At 39.3% G+C, this 24,301-nt stretch overlaps 1 protein-coding gene across 4 annotated transcripts in view; it reads left to right on the plus strand.

Annotated features, from left to right (window-relative positions):
* Nucleotides 1–24,301, plus strand: part of MAP3K20 (mitogen-activated protein kinase kinase kinase 20) — an 88,722-nt gene that overhangs the window by 13,489 nt on the left and 50,932 nt on the right. For all 4 annotated transcript variants that reach the window (XM_054069290.1, XM_054069288.1, XM_054069291.1 and 1 more), the window contains 5 exons: nt 15,525–15,612; nt 19,665–19,766; nt 20,537–20,602; nt 21,578–21,606; nt 21,716–21,853. In XM_054069290.1, the coding sequence (XP_053925265.1) occupies nt 15,525–15,612; nt 19,665–19,766; nt 20,537–20,602; nt 21,578–21,606; nt 21,716–21,853 (423 nt within the window). The remainder of the gene's footprint in view (nt 1–15,524; nt 15,613–19,664; nt 19,767–20,536; nt 20,603–21,577; nt 21,607–21,715; nt 21,854–24,301) is intronic.

Genomic DNA, 24,301 nt, shown 5'->3' on the forward strand with positions numbered 1-24,301 from the left:
TGCCAGCAACCCTTGACATCAAATGGGAGCTCTTTTATTTCCCCTCCCACGACATTCTCTGACCCTGAGCTTCTGTTGAAGTTATCAACTGCAAAATGGTAATTTTGAATGTTTAAGCTGTTCTAAAGCTTTGCTGTAGAAATCTCATGGATACAGAAGAAATCCTTGTCTCTCATGGTGATGTTTCAGGCTGTTGTAGGCTCAAGCCATTCAGGGGTAGTTTGGGTTAGTCTTATCTCTACGTTGATCTAGCTATGTAGGTTTCTTAAAACAAGGTTATGGTACAAAATTGCTTGGCAGGTGAGATCTACTGGAAGCTTTAGAGTGTGATAAGTGATTGTGTATTTGAGCCTTGAGACCTTTGAGGGACAGCTGACAATTTAAGTATCTGTGTGTACTTTGAAATCTGTTTCTGTTGCAGTCCCTGGAAACTCTAATTAGATAATTTACACTCACTATAGCATACAGAATGACATATTATTGTTTCTGATGATAGCAAAAATGGTGTTGAGGTGTGTGGATGTATTGTTTAAATCTAACACTGTTTCTGATTTGTTGCACACCTGTGTGATGGTTCACATGAAGTCAGGGATCTGTGCTGGTGTTGATGTGATCTCAGCATGGAATCATCAGTCTCCAAGAGGCAGTTTTCACAGGTATATTCAAAGCTGAGCATGGTGGCCACATTCTTTGTTTGGGGATTCCAACACAGATGGTGGCAATGGAATTTTTGAACAACATGTTTTGTCCTCTTTAAGAGGACAGTAAGACACTCGGTAGGATTAGATGTGCCTTCCTTTCCTTGCTCCCCCTTTTTTTTTGGTGTTTAAATTTTGATGGCTGCACCTGAGTTGTGTAAGGGTCTGGGGCACAAAATTTCAGTGAAAATGATGTTGAAGAAAAAAAATATGGAAAAATATATATCCTAACTTGAAGGGAAGCATCAAAATCAATCTCTTTAGTTCTAGCGATGCAATTGAGACTGTAAAAGTTATTTCACATTTACCTATTGCTGCTTACTAAGGTGCCGATACAGAAAGTTTACTTTTTAAGAGGACAGTATAAACAGTCACAAAGACCTGTTTATGTTAGCTGAAGGCTGCAGAGGAGCCCAGAGAACTGCATCGGCTTTAATTCTCTCATACTTGATTAATTGCGCTAACACACTGGGGAGATGAAGCCAATAGAGGCAGAGAGCAATCAAGCTGCCTCTAACCTGCCTTGTTTGTCTTTTTTGATGTGTTTCATCTGTTACAGTTCAGCTACTGGGGAAGAATGGTATTTGCAAATACATATTCGTTTATTAGGTTAATGGTTACTGAATCTGCATGCTGCATAATTGCTATTTGAGAAGGCCAGCTCCACTGGGAAACTGGGTAACTTGGCTAACAGTGACAATTTTTGTGCCTCCTTGGACCCCTCTGCAGCTGGGCTGCCTGATGGCTGGAGGTAGAGGCAGCCTCTTATGCGGAGGAGACAATCTCTGCTGCTGCACCTCCTTGGTGAAGCAGTGCCTGACCCCTGGATGTCACTGAAAGAAGACAGTGCCACACATCTTCCACTTGTCTTCTGCCTCTGGTTGTTTGTTTATTTTATTCTGAAACCTCTGAAAATTGATGTTCCTTATGGCTAAATGTTATAAATAGGTGAGAAAAAATCATGTCACGGTACACAGCTGACCAAATAGCTGTGAGTTTTGTGTATTAGGCATGTGAATTTCCAGTTGCTGCATCAAAAATAACCACGGTTTGTAAAAAGCCTAGAGCTGCTGTGGGAGAATCAAGGAAGCTGTTTGTAGACAGGAGAAGGCAGCACACAGTTGCTCTGAATGAAGTTCATCTTTGAAAGGTGGAAAAAAGCAAGTGTGCAGGCTAGGCAGGTGTTGGCTTCTCAATGAAAGCTGTGGCTCTCTGCAAATCTTTATCAAACTTGTTAAAATGATCTAGTTGCTGCACCCTTGACTGAGTGAGTGAGTGAGTGAGTGAGTGACATTTTCCAAGCAGATGTGTTTGCCTCTTCCTTGGAAGAATCACAGGGCAGAGAAGATGTAGCGTGTGCCTGTGTGCAGTTACAAGGGGAAAGGCAAACTACTTTTTGTCTAATTGTATAACCTTAATTTTTGTAATGTCAGATGCATTTGAGGCAATCCTATCTGAAGATGATGGCTTATAAGTAGTTTTTGGTGTTTTTCCTTTTTGGTGAACTATGTACTTTTAATCTCCTAAACCAAGGAAGAGGCTTTTTGCTTTGACCTGTTTACGATGCCTCTGTGTGTGCTGAGGTTCTGTATGTGATGTTGAGTGTGTAGCAACTGATGGATAAAATTTGGAGCTGTTGAATCGCTCTTCGTTCTCTATGTCTCCTTGCTAGTACCCCCTGTAAGAGTTTCTGAGGGCCCTAAAGGCAAGTACAAGATCCAGAACCCCACTCATTAGGACTACTCATTTTGGAGTTCCGCTCTTAACTTCTACTTTTTCAATTGTTTTTGTATTTGTACCAGTCTTTATTGTAGTCTTCTCTTCAAGCCACTGTCTCATCTGTCCTATGCAGAAGCTGACAGTAATGTAGCTTTTGGCACTGTCCCCCAAGTGGTTTACTCTGTTCCCATTACAAACTGCTTCACTGTTAGCACTATGGTTCTGGAAGGAGTCCTGCAGTTTTTCACTGACTGGGAATAAAACTTGGTCCTCCTGGGGTAAACAAGCATACTGTTGTTACTTAATAAATATGAAATGTGCAGTGTGAAACCTCCTGCCTTGTCATTACTGTGTTTCTGTCCTGTGCTGTGAGAGGGAGAGATTCTGTGCCTGTCAGGGCTGTTACCGTGACAAACGCAGAGTAACAGCGCTAACAGGGTGTCTGAATCAAGAAATTCAGGGCAAGTGACACTTGATTCTCTAATGACACTGGAAACGGCTGTTAGCTCTGATGACATGGTCATTACCTTGAAACTGTGGCCTGAGTTCCCTTTTGGGAAAGAAAAAACCCACAAACCTATTTCAAAAACCAGGGCAGCTGCTTTGTTTGTCTTTTAAAATCTCTGTTTCTGCCTCTTTGCTTGGTCAGTGTTTAGAAACATTAAAAAAGTAAATGTGACATGGGGACTGAAATCCCGCAGCTAGAGCTCCTTTATAATTACATATTCAGCCACAAGCATACAAAGGAAAATGAGAGTCCCTTTTCCTTTATGTACCATATTTCAGTTTTCTCTTAGGTTTAAATTGGCATTTTGGACTATGTTCGCTGGAGCCACTGAAGAGCTTATCAGAAAGGGAAGGAAACAGAGGGAGGGAAAGAAAGGCAGATTTCCAGATGACAACCTTTTGAATAGTCCAAGTTCAATCCCTAAAACAAAAAGTGGAATCTTTCTTTTTCTAAATAATGTGCTCTACAGTCTCACCTCTCATCTTGAGAAACATGAAAGAGCAAGTAAAAGAGATGACCCAAATCACAGAGTTCCTTTGAAAGAAGAAATTCAGCTGTTTTGAACACTTGCAATCAAAGGAAGTGGTTTCCCTAATTATATGAACTATGTGAAAGCTCTCAGAATAGCTCTTCCACCCCAGGATTCCTTGCACTTTAGAAGTTTGCATAAAAGCTCACATGGAGAATCAGATGCAAAGTGTTTGATTCAAATTTTATTAGGCAGAAGTGAGCATACATTCCTGTCCCTCCATTTGACAGCTGGTTGGGTTTGGACCACAATCCTGGGTTTGATGGATTTCAGTCCTATACTTTAAAATCTTTCACTCTTCAGGTTCTCTGGTGAGACACCCCCTTCAAGATAAGAGTGGAAATGAAAAAATGGTGAAAGGATAGAGGGGTTCTTTTGTGAGCTTTCAGTTGAGGATCCTTCACCCTGATTAGGCTGTTCATCATTGTGAAAATCCATCCCTGTACACAGCTTTTAAAGGAATGAGGAGTTTTACTTCTTTCCATTCTAAAGAAGCTATGTATCTTAAAATATATATTTGAAATAATTGCGATCTGAATTCTACAACTTCAGTATTATTCTAGCACCCATCTTCAACCCATCAAAATTCTGAATTCAGCTGAGACTTTGAACATAAAAAGCAATACTTTCGGAAAGTTATTACACCTTGTGCTTTCTTTTTGTACATACACACCAATAAAGGGGTGTTAGTCTAGACTAAACAGTGAGGACAATGAAAACATGCAGGACACTTTTAAAGTCTTAAAATCTCTTTTACTAGAGATTTCCTGTTCAAAAAAAGAGTTTTGCTTTTTTAGTGATTTAGGAGTAATGGGAGCAAGCGGTGGAGAACGTGAGGCAGCATCAAGATTGTTTTCTAATGTAGGCATCTAAAGTTAGATGCATCGTTGATACAATTGAAATGGTCTGTTTTCTTAGGTATAAGCTGGAGAGAGGCAGATTTAGACTAGACGTTAGGAAGAATTTCTTCACTATGAGAGTGGTGAGGCACTGGCACAGGTTGCCCAGGGAAGCTGTGGCTGCCCCATCCCTGGAGGTGTTCAAGGCCAGGTTGGATGGCACCTTGGGGAACCTGATCTAGTAGGATGTTCCTGCCCACGGCAGGGGGGTCAGAACTGGATGATCTTTAAGGTCCCTTCCAATTCTAACTATTCTATGATTTTATGATTCTCCAAGTTTTGGCAAAGTAGAGTATGATTTTATTTTTGCTCTGTAGGAAATGTCTATTTCTCAAATAGTTTATTAGCTAAAAGATATAGTTTAGATTTTTATCTAGAGTACAAGCATTCATCACAAAATTGTCTGCCCTGAAAATGCTAAAGATAGGTATCCAATCTTTACCTAGCTAGAACTAAAACGATTCTTTCTGTCCAAACCATCCCTGAAACTTAACAACAAAGTACTGTCCCTGAGGATACAATAAGGAGTAGTTAATGGTTAAAATGTTAAATACTATTTGCAAGGTTTGCAATAATTGGCAAGACCATCACACTTGCTCTGCGCAACAGTGATCTCCATATGGTCTTACGTTCTCCAGTCAGAGCCAACTACAGTAATTACATTCCAGATTTGATAAAGACAGAGATAATTGATGAAATTGTCCTTGAAGAGAAATCTTGAAGCCCTCCCAACAGCAACAATTCAAACTCAAGAAGGAAAAAAGTCAGAAGAGTCATGAATGCCTTCAATTATATAGAATCAGCCAAACCCTTTTTATAGTAACGCTGAATACTAATAGCAAACTATTGCTAACTCTTGTTTGTTTGGGTGCTGTTTTTTTCCTATGGATACTGCATCTTACAAGAAGTAGCCTACCTAAGCTCAATTTTTTTTTTGCATGCAGAAGGAAGGACTTTCCCTGAAACCTAGAAGTGAATACCCTCAGCAGGCCAGTGCTGTTGCACATGAAGTGCACAGCACAGTAGCAGCACATGTGGAAAGGGAGGGGAAATATCACATTGTTATTATTATTATATCAAATATACAGTGCCCTGACAGGGTGGAAAAGAGCTCTGGCTATGCCCTCTAGAGAGACATGTCTCAAACAGTGAAACTTTGGGTCAGTATTGCTAGAGGATGATTCTTTTTGGATGAAGGAGGATGCTTAAAGTCATCCCAACCTTGCTTGACCTGAAGGTGGCATGGAAATTTATATTTGCTCATGTCAGACCCTTGATAGGAGTTGATTTCTCTCGATATGTAAATTAAAATAGTCTTTAGACGAGTTTTTAGATACCTCTGGCATTGGAAAATGGGAAGCTGTAGTGTATGGGATACTGTTATTCTCCCACGCCAAAGGAGATGTTGCAGGTTTGAATGTGCTGTGCCACTGAAGCAGCTTGGAGCTCCTGGGCCATGGATCCAGCTTGTGAGCTCTGCCTGTTTTAGTGAACAATCTAGTCGTTGTTGCACTTGGAGCGTAAATCAAACGGTTAGTAATTGTGCAAGGACTGTGGGCATTGCTAGAACAGGAAGAGATGCAAATTCTTTCTGCTGCATTCAGTTTCACACTGGGATAGTCACTAGCTGCAGGATGATGCTTCCTCTTTGGTTTTTTAGATACAGCCTGTGGGAGAGAGGTTTCTTTGGTGCACTGCACGAAATAACTCCAGTCCTGAAGTTTTTTTAGAGTCTTGTAATACAGCGTTCCTGCTTCCTCTTTGCTGTTTTATTTATTGCAGGTCCTTGGGAAGCAGAGTGCAGGATGAGGGAGGAAGTAGTACAAGTCAGATGTTTTGTAATCACAAAATAGATTATATCAATTTTATAACTGGCCTTTTAAACATTCTTAATTCTCCATTGAGAGGTGTGTGCGATGCTCTTCTCATGTATTTCTGATATGTCTGGAATTTTTCTAATAGAATGATGAAAAATTCAAATTAAGTCTAAAGGTGCAGTTTACTAATGTGGAAGTAGAAACTCACAAATAGGAAAAATGAATGTGGTTGCAAGCTGTTCTTTCCCTTTGTTTAGCCTAAAATGTACTGCGGTTACATTTTTGAGTATTATTGCAGTACAGTTATTTTTGCATTCATCTGTCTTCTATTTACCACTTTTCCTACATAAGTTATTCTTTTAGAAATGTTTGTCTGTTCATGTGTGTCAGTAGAGCAGTTCTTAGAAACATTTTGTACATGTGGAAGAATGAGAATTGATAGCAATGTGAGATGCTGTGATTTTTTTCCACATTTCTAACTCTGCTTAGAAGAAATGCCTCTGGCTTCTATGTGGTCTGTTCCACTAAACCACTGCAAAGGAGCTGGAGGAGGTCTCGGTCTTCATACTTTAAGTTTGGCTTATTATTTGTTTTAGCTCTTTCTGGTGGGTTTGAACCACAGAGCCAAGGTTGCAGCACAGACGTGTGTAGAGGTTACAGTACCTCTGGTCGTTCTGCTGTAACTTCAGGGAAGGAACTGCTTCGGGATGTTGCTGTAGTATGTGAAAGCAGTGAGAAAGTCTTTTGGCTTAATTTGGTTATCCTTTGGTGGTACAAAAACTGCGAGTTCTCTGCTCGCTGTAAGTCTGCTCTTAATGAAACTGAAAGATAGGAAGTCTCTATCGATCTTCTACATAGGTTCTTGTGGATTTTCCACTTCCTAAAGAGTTCAGGGATACTGATATTCAAGTTATTGCCTTTTTAAACAATTATTTTGAGGCTGACCACTTGTATTCTGATATAGATATGATGTCAACGTAATTTCAAAGATTTTCCTTTCAGAAAAGAACTTTTTATAACAATGATTAGAAATGAAATAGTTATTATTGACATATCTATGTAAGCAGATAGCTACAAAGAAGTCTAGATAAGATAAGGAGTTCTGTGTAAAAGAAAATCATCAAAGAGAAGTAGGGGAAAAGCTGAAGTTACATGACATTGTGTGTACAGCTATACTAACAAATGTGTTTTTATGACACTAAATTCGATTTTTAAATATTGCTAGTTTTTCCTCTAAGGTTTTTATTTTAGCCATTGTTTTATTTGAAATTATTTAGTCTTAATGGAAAAAGACTGACCTACCATGAAGGTAGCCTGAAGAATCCCAAAATAAAAATGAACAGAATCTACTTTGCATAAAGGTAAAAGCTTAAAATTTCATGAGTTTTGTCTAGTTTCATTTTTTGACCATCGCTACCCAGTAGGGGTAGCATTTGAGCCAAGTTTCTAAGTAAAGTGCAATTTTCTATCTTAGGCAAAGAAGAGTAACTTTTCTGAAAAGTAGGTAAAGAATTTATGTCTTGAAACTTCAGTTTTGTTAGGAATGGAGACTGATCCATAGTGATCTAGGTGGTAGCATGGCCATAGCCAGAGAGCTGCTGTGAAGCCTGTTCTGGCTGTTACCTGCTGGCATGGTACTGCTTGAAGGGCAGAAGCGCTTAGTTGATGAAGGTACAAATCGGATTTTGGTGGAGTTGGAAGTCCTGTGTTTCCAGAGGCTATTCTTGCTTATGTTCTTGCCAATCTCAGCAAGGTGAAAGGGAGATCTGGCTGTAACTTGAGGAAGGATGCTTATTGCTTAAGTCATGGTAAGAAGACTTCACCATGATTCATGATGGATTATTTGGACAGTTGCACATGAAACCATGATGTTAATCATTGAGATAATGCACAGCAGTCAGAGCTTCAGTTTATGTTGATAACTCATTTTCACAAAATACCCAGATGTTGAGAGCGTGTGCTATGGCATAGGTGAGTGAGGCATGAAAAATGCTTCTCGTCCCTGAAAGTCTCTCAGAGACTTCAGCAGAAGAATGTCTGTAGCTGGCAACTACTTTCTCTCCTTTCATTTATGCCAGCTGGTCACAGCCAGAATTTCTGTGCTGAAAGTTCTGTCTTTTGAAAGTAGGTGGACTCTGGGTAATGAGCATTTCTTTGCTTTTCTGCAGGGGTAGGTAATTTTTGAATGATAACTGGGGAAAGCCTTCTGCAGAGCTCTAATAACCCTGCCTGGTACCACAGCAGTTGCTGTCAATGTGTGACAATGAGGTAACACATCTTGAGGTGTGCTATTTTCATGAGCGGGGGCTCAGCCTGTCTGGTTGAGGAACAATTCCTGGAATTATAACAGTCACTGGGATTCCAGTAAGAGGGATCCCCATGAAATGCTGTCCCTGTCTCTAGCTACAGTAGGCTGGGTTTTCTTACTCTAAGACAGGCTTAAATTGAGTGCTCATCAAGAATGTGATGATTTTTTTTATTTGGTTAAATTACAGTTTTCATGATGGAATATGGGAAAATACTTTAGTGGAAAGATCATAACTGCATTAGAAGACTGGATTAGGATCCACGAGTATAGCTGCTGCTGTCTCTGTTGCAGTCTGTGCAAATTGTTCAACAGAAGCCACTGTATAATGAGATTAGACTTGTTCTGCTACATTATCTTATCCAGATTCCTTACTGATACTCTGCAGACCTCAAAAATCACTGCTCTGACTGGATATGTATGGACATGGCCTTTCTCCAGGTACCATTTCTTTGACGTTATTTTGTCTTCGGATGTTCCTGAGCACTGTGAGAGACTACCTGAGAGGGGATTGGTGTTGCATATCACTGTCTTTCCAACAAGGTGCTCATGAGACTTTTAGTGACTTGAATCTCAGGAATAGTTTCTGTGGATATTTTTCCATTTGTTGAGTCTGGGAAGATTAAAGTATTGCATATTAGTGATGATACCTGCTCATCTGTGAAATGAACAGGAAAGTTTCATGTTTTGTTATTCCTGTCATGGATTTTGTTGCTGTATTCTATAGTTGAAGCAGGTTTGTGTTCAAAATGATTGTGAGTAAAGGGGAGAATTTCCCAACATTGAGAAGAGAAATGATAGTTGTTGAAAATAAACTGCTCTATGAGAGCTCTGGTATTTCAAATGTGCTGTTGAGACTGCTCGTCTGCTGTTTCTGTACAATTGCTGATACTGCTTTGCAGCTGGAGGAAGCTTGAGCTGTATGCTGCAAAATGTGATGCTTCTGAGGGGTATGTTTGGACATTGTGGATTTCTAGCTGAAATCTGAGTTATTTTGAGATATTTGTCCGTGGTCTTTGTGTTTGGGTTTTTTTGGGTTTGTTTTTTTTTTTTTTTGGTAGACAACAGTACAGTTGTAATTCAGAATTTTTTTTTCAAGCTTATTAAAACTTCCATAGGGATTTTCTACAGGAAGTGTCCTTGATTAGCTTTATCGTAGATACTACAACTTCTGTCAACAGCCTCATCTCTTGCTGAGAGCAAGCTTTTACCAACCGCATCATGAGCAAGACCACCACCATGATCCTGCAATTGCTTGGGTACTGCTGGGTGGGCTCCATGTGCTTATTGTATGTGGCTGATGTACATCTGTGGCCAATTAGCCTACTCGAACTCTCTCTTACTGCATAAGGCAGAGAGTCGGGACATGTCTCCCTTTGATTTTCGGAGGGTCTGACCTGCTTTCCAAGAGCTGAGCAAGCCTTTGCAGTGTTTTAATGGGCATATTCTGAATTCGCTGAGTAATCCCATGGCCATGAAGTTATCGTTAAAAATGCCATGGTATGTGTCAAAGTTGCTGTTAAAAGTTATGACAGAGTGTAAAACTCAGTTTTCTTTTCAGATGGTCAATATCCAATATATTTTGCTACTAATTTGTCCTGCAGTGTTCCTTACCTCCAAATATGCTCATAGACGTTTGCTGCTATATAATGCAAATTAAATATTTTAAAGTAAATTACATGAGATGGGATGAACCTGTAACAGCACATAATAAATTTATGTCCCTGTTCCCTCAACACGGTACGTTATGACAGTTTAACAGAATTTATGTCTCTTGGTAATGTGCTCTTTTTTCCTCTCTTCAAGATTGCAATCTAAAGTGAATACAAGGTATTTAAAGTGTGTGTTTCTACCACAATATTTCCATAAATGAGAATTGTGTGGTGATGTAAAACAGTGGATTTAAAAGAATAATAAGATGATTATCTAGCAACAAGAATATATTAATTTCCTTTATATTTCCATTTTTAATCTCTGGGGCTTGTAACAGTGTGGGACATAATTTTGGATGCAAATTTGATGCTTTGGTACATTTGCTCAATCAAAATGCTTTTAGATATGTGTTTCGTATGTACTTCTGAGAATTTAATTCTGTTATTTACAGAAGTGCTGGTGGTGGCAATCTGAGAATGTAATTTAAAACTGCTTTTCTGAGTGGTTTATGAAACTGTGTCCCTGTAACACCAAATATATGACTGTCTTCTAAGACATAACAGATGCTGACAGAGTTTTAGCTTATTATTGGGCTATAGAAAATAGCTTTTATTTGGGGTAAGTTATCCTCTAAATGAGTTCTAAAAAAGAACCTTACTCTCACACAGCTTTAAATTATATGCAGCCATAGTTTTAAGAACTTTGATTGCCTTTTGAAAGTGATGGTAATGCATTTGTGCTGGAAGGGTGCCCGCAAGGGCTTGTCAGAGCATGTGATAATTCTGCTTATTTGCAGGTAAGAGACCTCACTGAGGATTCTTTGGCTTTGCCATGTTCATGTGGTTTTTCCTCTTACGCTATTAATATTAAAGACATTTTGATATGTTTAACAAGCGTTCCCTGAACTGGATAACCAGAGTGCTTAGCTTATTGTTAACGTTCTTCTTGGTGACCCCAAAGCACAAAACCTTTGTAGGTATTTTTTTTTTTCGTACAAAACTTTCTGGGAACAGACAAAACAGTAGGCAAAGTGCTAAGTTTTTATTTTGTATCTGCTTGAATTTTTTTAATGTTCAAAACTGCAGTAATTCCATAACATCTCTGCTGTATAATTCTTATTAGTAGTTTTGTATTTCTAAAATTCTTTACCTATCCCTGTATTTTCTGCATATTGAGGGCATCATTTTTTACCAATGATAGAATGGTAGTTCTGTAACACTATGGCATCATAATCCAGAAAGAGTGAAATTACATGAACTGTTTCCATATCCTGCTCATTTAGAATTTTATTCAGTTTAACTTTCAAGAGGACAGAAACAATGAAGTAGTAAAAGTTATCTGCTGTGGGTAATTTCTGGCTTCTGTCAGAACCTTAACGTGATTTGAAAAGAATCATCTTGTGACTGTATAACATTTATTTTGAAGCATGTAAAACATAAATATCTTGTGAGAAAGTATGCAGGGTTTTTTTTGGCTTAATGATTTGTCAGCTTTACATTAAAAAAAGTCATAGGCCTTTAGGATTCTAAGATGTGTATTTTACTAATGTTTTGTAGCTGAGCTATAGCTTTAGATGTTGATTGTCTTGGTGTTCTGTCTGTGAAATGATGGTTTGGACTTGCCTACCTAAAGAAACTGAGTGTATTATAAGAGACATGATCCTGTATTAGATGTCAGCAAATTCAGGAAAGCTTTCCTGAGACACTGAGAATGGACACAGACTGAATGGATTTTTGAGCAGGAATCTGGGAGTAAAGGTTTGGGAATTATTTGTGTTAGCATTTTTTTTTTTTTTTTGTATATGGTTTTCTGTAAACAGAGCAATTTTATTAAAGCATCAGCTGGCCTTTTCCAGCTGCCTCTTCGTTAGACTGTAAAACACCATGAAAGTAGCAAAGCTGCAACTCTTCTGAGAACATGTTGAAACTCAAAGCCTTTTAAATCTACAAGACTTAGGAACAAACTTTTTCAAAGCTGCCTTAAGTGTGTTTAAATATCTTCTTAATAAACTTAGCAGACCTTTATTTGGGGAAAATAAATAACCAAGTTATTGCACAATGTAATAATAAATATTGGAAGGTAGTTAAGGAATTTGTGTTAATCAGGTTCCTTAAGTAGCCAACCACTTCTAACTCTCTAATTTTGCATGGACAGAAGGTGCCTTTTGCTGTGCGATTAACTTGAGTTATTAACAGGAGATTTGGTGGGCTGCTGGTGTGACCTGATGGTGTAAGGGTGGCTGTATTTTGTCTTCTCCATGTAGTGGCTCCAAAGACACCTAGAGGCAATGGTGATAAGGTTGCTATGGGCCCAGTTTGCCTGGACTCAGGCAAAAAAGTCTGTTGATACTGAGAAAACAGTGTGGACAGATGATCTTTTGCAGATCCAGCTGTGCTGCTGGAGTAGGCTACTACCCCAAACCATTGATCACTTTTCTTGGTGGGAAGTGTGGGTATAACAATGCTCTACTGCACTTTTAAGGAGGATCAGAGTAACTCAAATGCGCTGAGTCGCTTGGTCTTTGCTAACTTTAGCTGCCTTGGGATAGGCAGCTCTTGCAAGAGCAGCTGCAGCTGGTTTGAGTAGCTGGCAGGCAACAACACAGCTGTACGCAAAGTGCCTCCATCCACATCCTTACTGCCTTTGTGGCTGCAATTAAAGATTTGACGATATGGCCTTGTCTGCATTCCCAAGTAATGCCAGCTCAGCATCAGGTGGCTGTTGCCCACATCTGCAGTCAGTGCCGACCTTGAAGATCTCATCACAGTTAAGCTGCATTCACTCTTGCTTCGTTGGTACCAGACAGAGCAACGGCAAGCTAGGATTTGTGTCATCCCGGTGTGCTGAGACTTGTGCTACTTTTAACGAGACCACGCTGTTCAGGTACCTTGCCTTGTACCCTCATCTGCTAGTAGCCACACTCAAAATCTATGTTGGTGGTTTCTGTTCAGCAATTGTTGAACACAGACAGGGCCTAGAGGGAGACCCTGTTTTTATCAGCTGAAAACACTGAGGATATGAATATTCATGCATAGTTGTTTGTACTAGAAGATTAAGAGCAGTCCTAGCAGGTCTAGGGGCAGCTGTAGGGTGATGTCGGTCATAGATGATGTAATTGTCATTTTCACATATGTCAATAAGCAGGGATTAAACAGGCATAAAAACAAATTAGCTGTTAAGCACTGTGATCTAGACTATGGTTCATAGGACACAATTAGTTTGTAGACTGAGGAATTACCTGAGTTCTTAAGTCTTACACTGTAGGCTGATGAGCTGGATTTGATTTACAGTAATGCTACAGGATCCAGTAGGAGAATTAAACTAAAATGTTTTTAGTGTAATTTGCTCTGGATTTGGATTTTATGATACTGGTTGAAATATGTAAACAGTGGATTAGGTTTGTTAGGAACCCTGAATCCCTTTGCCTTCAAGAAATGGCATCTCGTCTGTAACTCGTTTAGCAGACTCAATATAGTGACATAATTTCATCCGTACTTGTGGTGTAAGTATGGGGTGAAGGTTTTAGCATGGCTTGATGATCAGCAGAAGGCTGTGACTAAGCTTATCATGGGACTAAGCATAATGTTTAACTCCATTGCAGTCACCTTATCTGACTGTGTCTCTGTTATGTCCAAGGAGTTTGTGTTTACGTGTTTGCGTTGTGCTTTTCCTTCAGCTGAGGTCCTTCGAGTTCTGCTTCAATCCAACATTTAAAAAAATACAAAGAATCTGTCTTTCAGAAAAAGCAGTAATATAATGAAATAGCTAAAGACTTGTTACTTGTCATCGCCATGGCTTTAGGAAGGAAATTGATGCTCATTAAGTTGCATGAGCTAGATAGCAGCTTTACCAAGTGCGTCATGCCCAAGCCGGTGAGGGCTGGCTTCTTCAGGGGCCTTGCGGCAGACAGATGCATGGCAGGATTTTCTTCCAACCATTTAGGCATTTCAGATTTAAGCATGAGCTTGATGCTTAAAGGTGCTACTAAATATTCTTGTAAGCGCCGAAGAGATCTTTGAAATACCGATCTTTAACCACTCTTTGTAATTTGATAGCTGAAATTCAGTCTTTCATTGAAATATGGCACCTTCTTGTCAAAAAAAGTACAAAAGCTTCAAAGATGTGGATTGACTTGCATCTGGCTCTCACTGTAAGGAATAAGTGTCTTTAAATTGGCTGATAGAGTTCACAGCTGATCTACAGCAACTGAAAAGAGCAAAACATGAAAAGAATAGTCTAGAATAACTAGTGCTAACAACAGCAGAGTGATTAAAAGAGTTTAGAAGGGACTTATTTCAGAAATAATGGTCCTTGGAAATATTTGGCAATTGTTCCACCTCCCTCACCCCAGTTCTTAATTTGGGATATCTGTGTGCAATTAGTTAGTGCCTTTCCTTAATCTAGACAGAAGCTTGCTTTGGTGTCTGTTGAATCCATGCTTAGAGTGTGAACCTCAGTGTGAGGATGATGATATTAGCCATGGTTGACACAGCATTTCTACATGCTCCTGGAATGTGATCTTAGTGTGCAATATACTGTAAATAAGATAATCTTAAAAAAATAATTATTTCTGAATCTCCAAATAATAAAAACATTGTGTGTCATTATGCCTGTGGGCAGCGAAGAACTCATCCCCTTGGCTCCTCTTGCATGCTGTCCATTCCCTGGTAGCACTGGTTGATTGGTAGCTATGGATGTTGCTGGTGGTGTGGTTGCAGGGCAGCCCCTCCTGTTGCCCAGTGGCTCTTCTCTCTCAGTGTCTTTTGCAAGCGTAGAAACATTGTTCAGGTGAAGTTTGAAGGTTTTGTATATTCGTCCAGAGTTTCAAAACATCTGCAACCTGCTTTCAGGAGCAGTTTCAGTTGCAATGCTGGCTATTTGGCAATCTCAAGCGTGCTTGCTGTGTGCATTCAATCAGACTCTACAGCGCATGCCTGGAAATTCCATGTTTCCAGTAAACATTGGATGGAGCTGTGTGTGCATGGTATGCTCTAATAGTCTGAAGTGCTGGACTCGCTGAACCCATAGTACTTCATGCATAAACACAAATTCTGGATAGGACTGCTGCAACTGTGCCAGAAATCCCAGATCTTTATTTGAACAAATTTTTCCAAGGCCTTCAGTTTTTCCACAGACTTAGCATCTACATCTGTGCCTTGGCCATGACAGAATAGACTGAAAATTTTTATTTTTTTTTCCCCAAACAAACTGAGCATTCATCTGCCAAACTCCCTCATGAGGTTTTCAAATGCCAAGCATTTGTGGACAGTCTTCCCTTAGATACTTGTGTGTTTATATATGTTTTACATATGTGTATACCTGCTTTGGTATAAAATAAACTTTCATAGTAAATGCCCCATTCATAATTTTCTGACTTGTTTGTTTGTTCTCAACAGGCAGAAATACTCAGTGTGCTCAGTCACAAAAACATCATCCAGTTCTACGGAGCTGTCATTGAACCTCCGAATTATGGCATAGTTACGGGTAAGGAATTTTGACCTTTGTCTTGATTGTGTAGAACTCAAGTGTTACAAGGTACTAGTTTTTTCTAGTTTTGGTGTTTTGCTAATTGTTCTGGCCTTCTTTGAAAGTTACAGGTGGGGACCAGGGTGGGAACGTGGCTGGGAGCAGCATAGAGGCAGTTGGAGCCTGGGGCGTTCTTAAAGCACAAACTCAGCTCTCCTTTAAATAGAAGCTTTCACCCTGTTTTGTGGGTTGCTTTTTCCATTTGTTCTGCTGTGTGACAGAAGTTGATGTTTCATGATACAAAGTTCTGGCAAGTTCTGTGAAAGCGAAGGCTGAGAGTCTGCTCAAAGCAAATTCTGCCTGTATTGAAAATGAAAGGATCTGCATCAGGAACTTCCCAGCCGTGGGTAGAGCTTGAAATAGAGTCAAGAGTTTATCAGACACAATAAGATAACTCCACTTTTTCACTGGAACCTAGGTTGCCTTCATTCTGACATTCCTAGAATTATGTGGAGGTTATTTTTTGTGGTTTTGGGTATTTTTCCTGTCACCACTTTAGGATTCCTTCCCTTATCTTGGGAGTTGAACCTGATATAAAATTATATTATAGGTAATGTAATTTCTCCCGTTCCTGTATGGGAGAAACTGAGTAAGATAGTAGTAGAATATGAATCCAGAACAAAGAAATCTGCGGTCTGATAGAACAGTGTTTGGAGAGGTAAAAACCTTGAAAACACAGATTAGGAGGCATGTCTGGGCATGCTTGTAACATTTCAAAGAGTTTGGTGGCAAGAGTAGTCTTTGCATATGGCACAGTCTAGTACTAGTTTGAAACTGGATTTTATTGGTTCTCAGATGGTGTACAGAACCTGTGAAAATTCAGCAATTTTTATCTGTCTCTTAAATGGCTGATTAACGCGGTAAAAGGCAGTGTAATTTGGTGGGAGCACATCTGAGATACAGCACTGTTCAGAATATGGGGAGCTTTACTTCCAGGAGTATCAAGCCAGTGGAGGTCACAGTGTTGCCACCAGTACTCCAGTGGTGCATCAGGTCACCACAGTCTACACCACTCAGAGGATGCTCTGGTGATAACACATAGACAGGAACTTGCATACCTTCTTGAAACAGTAAAAATAATAGAAAGCTAATAAATCAAGTAATGTAATTTTATCATAATTTATCACATAAGTGTAATTATTGTAAACCAGCAAGAAGAGTAACAGAGGATGTGTGTAATCAACAACTCTGGGCGATATCTGGATCAGAAAGTCCTCAGTCTGATCTCACAAAAATGTCAGTGTTCAGAGGACATTTGATCTGCTTGACAGTCAGCGGACAGACAGCAGCTAAAGTAGTTCATTATGTCATTGGGAATGGGGACTCTAATAATCTGTGAGAAAGACTACACTGTGTAGTTCAGCCACTTTGTTACTTGGGGAGCTCTGATTCCACCCTGACTGAAGGAAAAATCCTTTTTTAGCAAACTGCATTGGTCCTCCCTGCAACTTCCAAGGAGTCTGGAGACCCATGGGTTGGGAGGGAAGCAAGGCTTCATTTCCCTGCACAGTTTTCAAAGGAAAGAAAGGCTACTGAGAAAAGTAATGTTAATTATGCTTGAAATATGTTTTAGAGGGATTTTTACTCCATGATCTTCTGGATGGCCTTCATTGTTGCAGACTAATCCTGTGTTTAGTCAGAGATCCATTTCTTGTGAGTGAAAATCCTAAACAAGAAGAAATCCCGAGGAACTAATGTTTCTTCAGAATGATGGAGATATGGCATCCAGCCAGGCCTTGGCATGTACCGAGCATTAGCTGCATGTAACATCTTCTGTGGGATTGTGAAAGAGTTCTCTGAGAAAGGCTGCATTGGCAGTCAAAACATGTTTCTCCGCTGGGATGTATGTCAGTACTATAACTGATCATCCTGCCTGGCGAGCTGCTAACGTGGATCACAGCATTCTGTATGTCACTGGCTGTCTCTGTCAACGGTGGTCTCAATGTGTAGCTTTCAGATCTGTTTTTTCACCACAGCTGCCTTCTCCCAAAAGGATCTCAGAGTTTGTGCCCTCCCATCTACACAGATTCATATGGTGTATCCCACAGCCCGTCAGAGAGTGGGTCCAGTCAGGCATTCAGAGCTTTTCTTTCAAAAGCAAGTACCTCTTTTCCATCATTGGCAGAAAATTATCCTCACAATGTGATTACCAAATTGTTAAGCTCCTAGTAAAAACCTGTGGCATAGTAAATACATAGGAGAAATACTAAAGGATAGAGCTTTGTTGATTGAAGCTTGCTTGCCCTCATTGCCACGGAGTGGCAAAGGGCTTGGGGAGCAGAGTTGTCCCTGACCCCAGTGGATCAAATTATGCATTGTAAAGGCATGCAAAGCATGCAGCCAACCTATTCCTGAAGAATCCATTTATAATACAGATGATGACATCATGGGTAAAAAAAGCTTATGTTTTAATCAAAGAACTGTGCAAGTCAGCAGCTTACTCCTCTTTCGGTGACATCAGAAGCAACACCTCTCTTCTGCAGAGGCTTCTTTCAGCTGGAGGTCCTGCAGTAATGACTCAAAACTAACTTACCGCCTGAGTGTTTACTTTGAAGGGGCTTGCTGTTTGCATTCTCTTTTCATTCATTTTGCACATTCTTTCATTTTGCATTCACATACGGCCTACCATGTTCTAGGCTGCAGATTCAGTCTTCTCCTGGTGTTTTAATTCCCCGTGTAGCAGTCTCCTGGTAGTTTTGGTTTCCTTGATGAGGAGCAATGTTTATTTTTTATTCATTTAGCTTATCATGTATCATTCCTTCATTAATATTATTTTTAACAACAATTTGTATATATTTGATGTAGTCTTAGAGGGAATGATTTTGTGGCTGCTTTGAAGTGGCTGAAATTAAGCATTTTAATTGGATACCAGCTGGTTTGCCACCTTAAGTATGAAGATTGGGGGAGTAGGTTTTAAATTCTTAAGGCTGCTCAAGGAGCACACTGAATAGAGAGGAAGAAAGGCTTGAAGTTTCTCCTTGCACCCCCTTGGTCTTTGTGCTACATGGGTTTACACTGGGTGGCATCTGCCCACTCTGTCTTGCATCCAGGTAGAACAAAATGTTGCAGCTGCTTCAACTCACAGACCTCCCACTGTGTTTTCAATGAAACATGCCAGAATACTAAATTAGCATTTATTAAATAAACTTTATGCTTAGCAGAGGAGCTACCACCTTTAAACTGCTGAAATTGACCTGCAGCACATGGAAATCTGGCCTGCTTACCTGAGGTTTAGATCTAGTCTCATTGTTCCATTTTTCATGAAAAAAATTATTTTATCTACTGCTCTGTTCCTCTGTTGGGAAATAGGAAAAGAAAATTTTAATTTCCCTTTCTTCTTGCAAACCCTGTCTTCCTTACAGAACATTATATACTTAACATCTGGATTTACTTAAAAAAAAAAAAATCCTTTGTTATGGGGCATCATTTGTATGCACTGCCACTCAGCAGTGGGGAATATCCTCTGTTTCTGGAAACAATAAAAAGGATCTGATACAGTCAAACTTATCCAATAACTGCTCTTCTAATCAGGAGTGGCCAAATCACAGTTTAAATATGTAAGAATTTCAACTCATATTAAAAGCAGCACTGTGAGGGTTTCAGTTATCTCCAGTTTCATGCCTAAGTGTGTGTAGGTGTAACTAGCTTGTTATTCCAGCTCTCAGACCCGCAAGTTCTGACGGTTGGACTGGATTCCATCTGCCACACTTGCAAATACCAACAGACCAGAAAAGCCCTTGTTTTTACCCCTAACATCCTGCTGCGGGTTTCTGTAGGTGTAGATGAGAGAAATTAAGAAAAAGGTCCTAGGTGCATCCAGAACCTTTTACTCTGGAATTTGAACTACTTTGCCTGAACTTTCTTGATGCCAGATGTCTAAAGTGTTTTTATTTTAAAGTCCGTTGTTATATATGAGTTTTTGGAACTGGCAGAGTTTCCATTAGATTGGTCAGCTTAGTTGCAATGTTTTAAAATGTCATGCGAGTTTGTTGGTTGTCATTTTTTAACAGAGTATGCTTCTGCTGGCTCACTGTTTGATTACATTAATAGTAACAAAAGTGAAGAGATGGATATGGATCACATCATGACCTGGGCAACTGACATAGCTAAAGGTAAGCAAAATGAGTGGTGCATTAATACCCTACAGAGCCAGCAAAGCGTGCAGCCGGAGATCCTTTCCCTATGAAGTCAGGAACACAGTCCTATACTTTCTTATTCAAATTGTGGAAAGTAAAAAAAAAAAAAAACCACAAACATTAAAAAAGCAAACCTCATTCACTGTGCTTTTTTGTATATTCCTTGGTTGTTATGAATCCAAATTAATTTCTGGAGGGAAAGTGGCTTCTGTGAGCCAGTTTCACTTCTGATTTGCCCCTAAGTCCCAAGAGGATAATTTTGCTGATGTGGAGTAATTATGAGGTAAAGTGCATAATTATCCTTACATTTAATTTGAACTGGGACATTTAAGGAAGCTAAGGGCTTATTCTCAGCCAGCATACTAAAATTCTTCATATCAAGATGCAGAGCAAGCTGGTTTATCCTTTATGTTTTCTGTGTCCACACAGAATCAGTCTAAACTAATGCATGAACATGAAATTTGTATCTTAGCTTCCCTGTGTAGACGACACCTTAAAATATAACTAAATAAGATGTTAAAGAGATTAACGTACCCATATAGATGCTCTCAGAGATACGTGAGCTTTACTTGGTGTTTTTAACTCAACATAGATGATTAGAAGCTTTGCTTCTCTGCAGCATATCATTATGGCATACAGGTATGCCACCTCCTAATGAGGATGATTAATGGGAATCAAACATGACCACTGGTAGGTGATGGGCACACGTAGCCTGCCTAACTAGATTGTTCCCTTGTTTTGTATAGGAATGCACTATTTACACATGGAAGCTCCAGTGAAAGTAATCCACAGGGATCTGAAGTCCAGGAATGGTAAAGTACCAAAACACTGAAACGCTCTGCATTTCCTATTAGTGTAGTGTTAATGTAGTGTTTAAATCTGTACTTGAGTGATGTGAACATGCAGAACTAACTAATGTCTTGGCTGTCATCAAGCTGCACTAGGAGTTGTTGAGGCACGGAAGAGTCTGTTCCCTCCTCCCTATCCTGAGCTTGTCTGAGCTTTGTTACAGTCCCTGGCATCTTTAGAGCGCTGTGGGGCACTCTTTGAAGTTGTGTCTTGCTGCCGTGTTTGTACCCAGCTGTCAGGCACTGACTGGACACTCCTCACTTTGTTTTTCTATTTGGAAAGGTTGAGTTCCAGGAAAGGCTGGCAGACACCAGAAGCAATAGATTGGATAAGGCCTGTCACTTCTTATCTGAAAATCTTGTCTTTACTGTGGCCTGTTTTGAGGTTTGACAGATATTGCTGCTTTTGAGTAATATGCACTCAAAGTGGAGCTGCTCTGGTTTGTCTGTGCCTGGCAGTTGATAACCATTTATGAAACTTGCTGAACATTGCCTTGTAACTGAAGGTTTCACTATTGGTAGTGGGATAGGAGTGACACACATTTAATAAAGCACATGGGGAGCTAATAGCCAAGAAAGTCTAGATCTCCAGTTTTAATTTTGCTCCCTTTATTAATGAATCTTTCAAAGAGACTCTTGTTAAGCTGAACTACGTTAGGGAGAATGGGGTTTATCTGTGTTTTAGCTCTAGTTATGTTGCTGTCTTTAAACTCAATAAGGCCTGAAAGGTTTTGCACTTGTTTAGAGGCTTGTAGGTATTCACCAGATGTTCTCTAAAGCTTCTCAGAGAAACCAGGACACTTGTGCATGTGTGCATGTTCAGATGTTGGCTCACTGTACGATTATTTTTCTTGATGAAATGCGAAGTCTTTTGTTGTGAAAATGTATTTGGTTGATTTTCAATAGCATTCTTGTAACCTATTGTTTTTTCATTTTCAGTTGTTATAGCTGCTGATGGCGTGTTAAAGGTATGAACACTTCAATTATTTGTAGGGACATGCTGCTGCTTGACTCAGTGTTCTAATGCCTAATGAATGAGGCTCTAATACTTGCTTCTTTCTTATGTATTTTTGTCAGATCTGTGATTTTGGTGCCTCAAGATTCCACTCACATACAACACACATGTCATTAGTGGGCACTTTTCCGTGGATGGCCCCAGAAGTTATCCAAAGTCTCCCAGTGTCTGAAACATGTGACACGTACTCATACGGAGTGGTGAGTGCCTCTTATTTTCTTATGCATAGTAGCAGATCTCTAGTGTGACAGAATTCATGTAATGCAAGAACAAAATAAGGACAACGAAAATATCACACTTTTTTTTTTCAAGATTAACCCATAATTTTTAATTACTTGCTTGAAAATGATTGGAAGAAGAGTGTTTTGCATGTTTAGTAGGATCCGTATCTGGTTAGATTATCAGCTTGGCAGTGTGGGAAGCATGTGCTTTACCACAAATATTCAGCATATGTCTGAAGGCTTGCAGGAGCCACCTAACAATCATGGATCTCTGCTTGTGTTTTTTAATGGAACAGAAGAGGAAAAGGTTGTGTTGCAATAGATATATTACAGGATGAACTGACTAGGATTCCACTTTACATAAAATTATTTTTATTAAAAAGTAAGCCACTTCTTCATGCTTAGTTGTTTAAAAGAACACTCCTATCATTAGCTGTGAGAAAAGAGACTACCTTTTGTGGCGGTAGATGCTCCATCTGAAAACATAGAAAAGGCCAGCATGGCTTTGCCATTTATCTGAAGGGGGGACAATCAGTTCATCAGAATGTCAGGTTTGCAGGTACAGTAACGTGAATTATTTCACTCTTTCCACTGAGTGGACATCGGTTAAACTCTGATTTGGTTTTGCTCTGCAAAATACAAAATAGACTAGAAATATCCCTACTAATCCGGCCAATTGTACACCTAACCCCACAGCCCTTCTCTGATATAGAACAGTCATAAGTACTTTGAGGAGGGGAAAGAAAGTAAGTGAGGTTGTAGTTCCTGTGTGTATCTGTGCATTAACTGGTTTTAGGTTTGGATTGGATGGTGGCAGAATGAGTTCTTGCAGTATTTGCCTCTCTCTCTCTTTGAGGAATGGGAGGAGATATACGTGAGGGAAGCACTATAGTTTTAAGCTAGCACGTTTGACTATACATAGGTAAGCTGATGTGCCAAAGGAAGATGACTTAAAATTTTGTCAAACAGTTGTTTATAGAGAAAAAAATGTGGGAGATGATGTGGTGTTACTTACAAATGAAAGGTCGAAGGTTTGCAAAGAGAGCAAAAAATCCTGTATTGACAGATTGAAAATCCTTGCTTGCGTAATTGAACTAAGTCACAAACAGTAATAGAATACAAGCTAACAAATGTAAATGTTAATATAAGCTGTTACTGGAAGCAATCGCATATTATCCACTGAAGGGAAACATTCCAGTTTCAAGACAAAGTAAAAATGTTAGAGGAGAAATTCCAAACATGGTCTTACAGCTTAAACTGCTCACGTAGTTATCTTGATGTGAATTGACTTTAAGTAACATTCTAGAAGTGGGAGAAGGTAATAAACTATCTAATATCATGTCAGGTATTACCAGAACCTTGGGAACTGTATGCTGCACAGAATTTATTTCTCCTCATCTGAAAACTAAAGCTCCTTTGACAATTCTGTGCTCGCTTGAGGTAAAACTCAGCTACCCTTAGTTTGAAAACAGTTCAGTGGTATTAGAATATTTCAATGTAGTTATGGGTGTATAGGGCTACTTTAGTATGCCTAGTATTATTCGATCCATGTTTTTTAATATATTGTTCTTGAGCTCTACTGTGGGTAGAAACTTATGTGTTCTACTGTGGGTAGAAACTTATGAACTCATAAGCACTTAGGAATGAATTTGTCTTTTTATAACTCCAGTCTTGGAACACTGTAATTTTCAGAGGAGATACAAGGGTAGAAATGAAGAATGGCAGTGGCCCAGGTTCTCTGTTGATGAAATTACTGACATAATGGGGTTATACCAGCAAGAAATTGTCCGAATATAACATTGAAAGTTGGAATCTCCCTATTAAATGTTAGACTGTCAGAGAATTAGCTAGGAGACTGAAAACAACAAATCTTAGAGAGGGTATTTTTGTCTCTTCAAATGATTATCATCTATAACAACAAAATTTAAAGAATCCCTTTTCAAAGTGTAACACTTGCCAGCAGCTTTTGTGCTAGAGACAAATCTGCTTTTCTTCAGTTAAAGTCTTGTTAACAAAGAACAGAATCCTTTCAAATGTAAACTAGTAAGATACTAGGAATGGATATTCTGTTTGCAATATTTGTCGCCTTCCCTATGGTTTTCTTTAATTTATTTTCTGCTATTTTTTCCCAACTGCCATTTCTTTCTACAAATCAGTCTATGATTTTAAATATTCTGCTTAAGGTGTGTGAGAGCGTTCTTTATGGATTGTCAGTCTTTCTGCAACCTTATAGGTCTGAGTTGCTCCTCAGCTGAAATGGGTTTTCCTCTTTGTGAACAGCTGCATACGTTTTTATAGCTAACATTCAGATTAGTTTGTCCTGCTCTTCATGGATGGTTAAACAATCTATATATTCTCTTTGAGATATAAAATTACCATGAAATGCTAAAGCTAAATATTCCAGAGAGATTTATTACAACACAGATC

This window comes from Cuculus canorus, chromosome 6 (genome assembly GCF_017976375.1).
Source record: "Cuculus canorus isolate bCucCan1 chromosome 6, bCucCan1.pri, whole genome shotgun sequence".
NCBI classification, from domain to species: domain Eukaryota; kingdom Metazoa; phylum Chordata; class Aves; order Cuculiformes; family Cuculidae; genus Cuculus; species Cuculus canorus.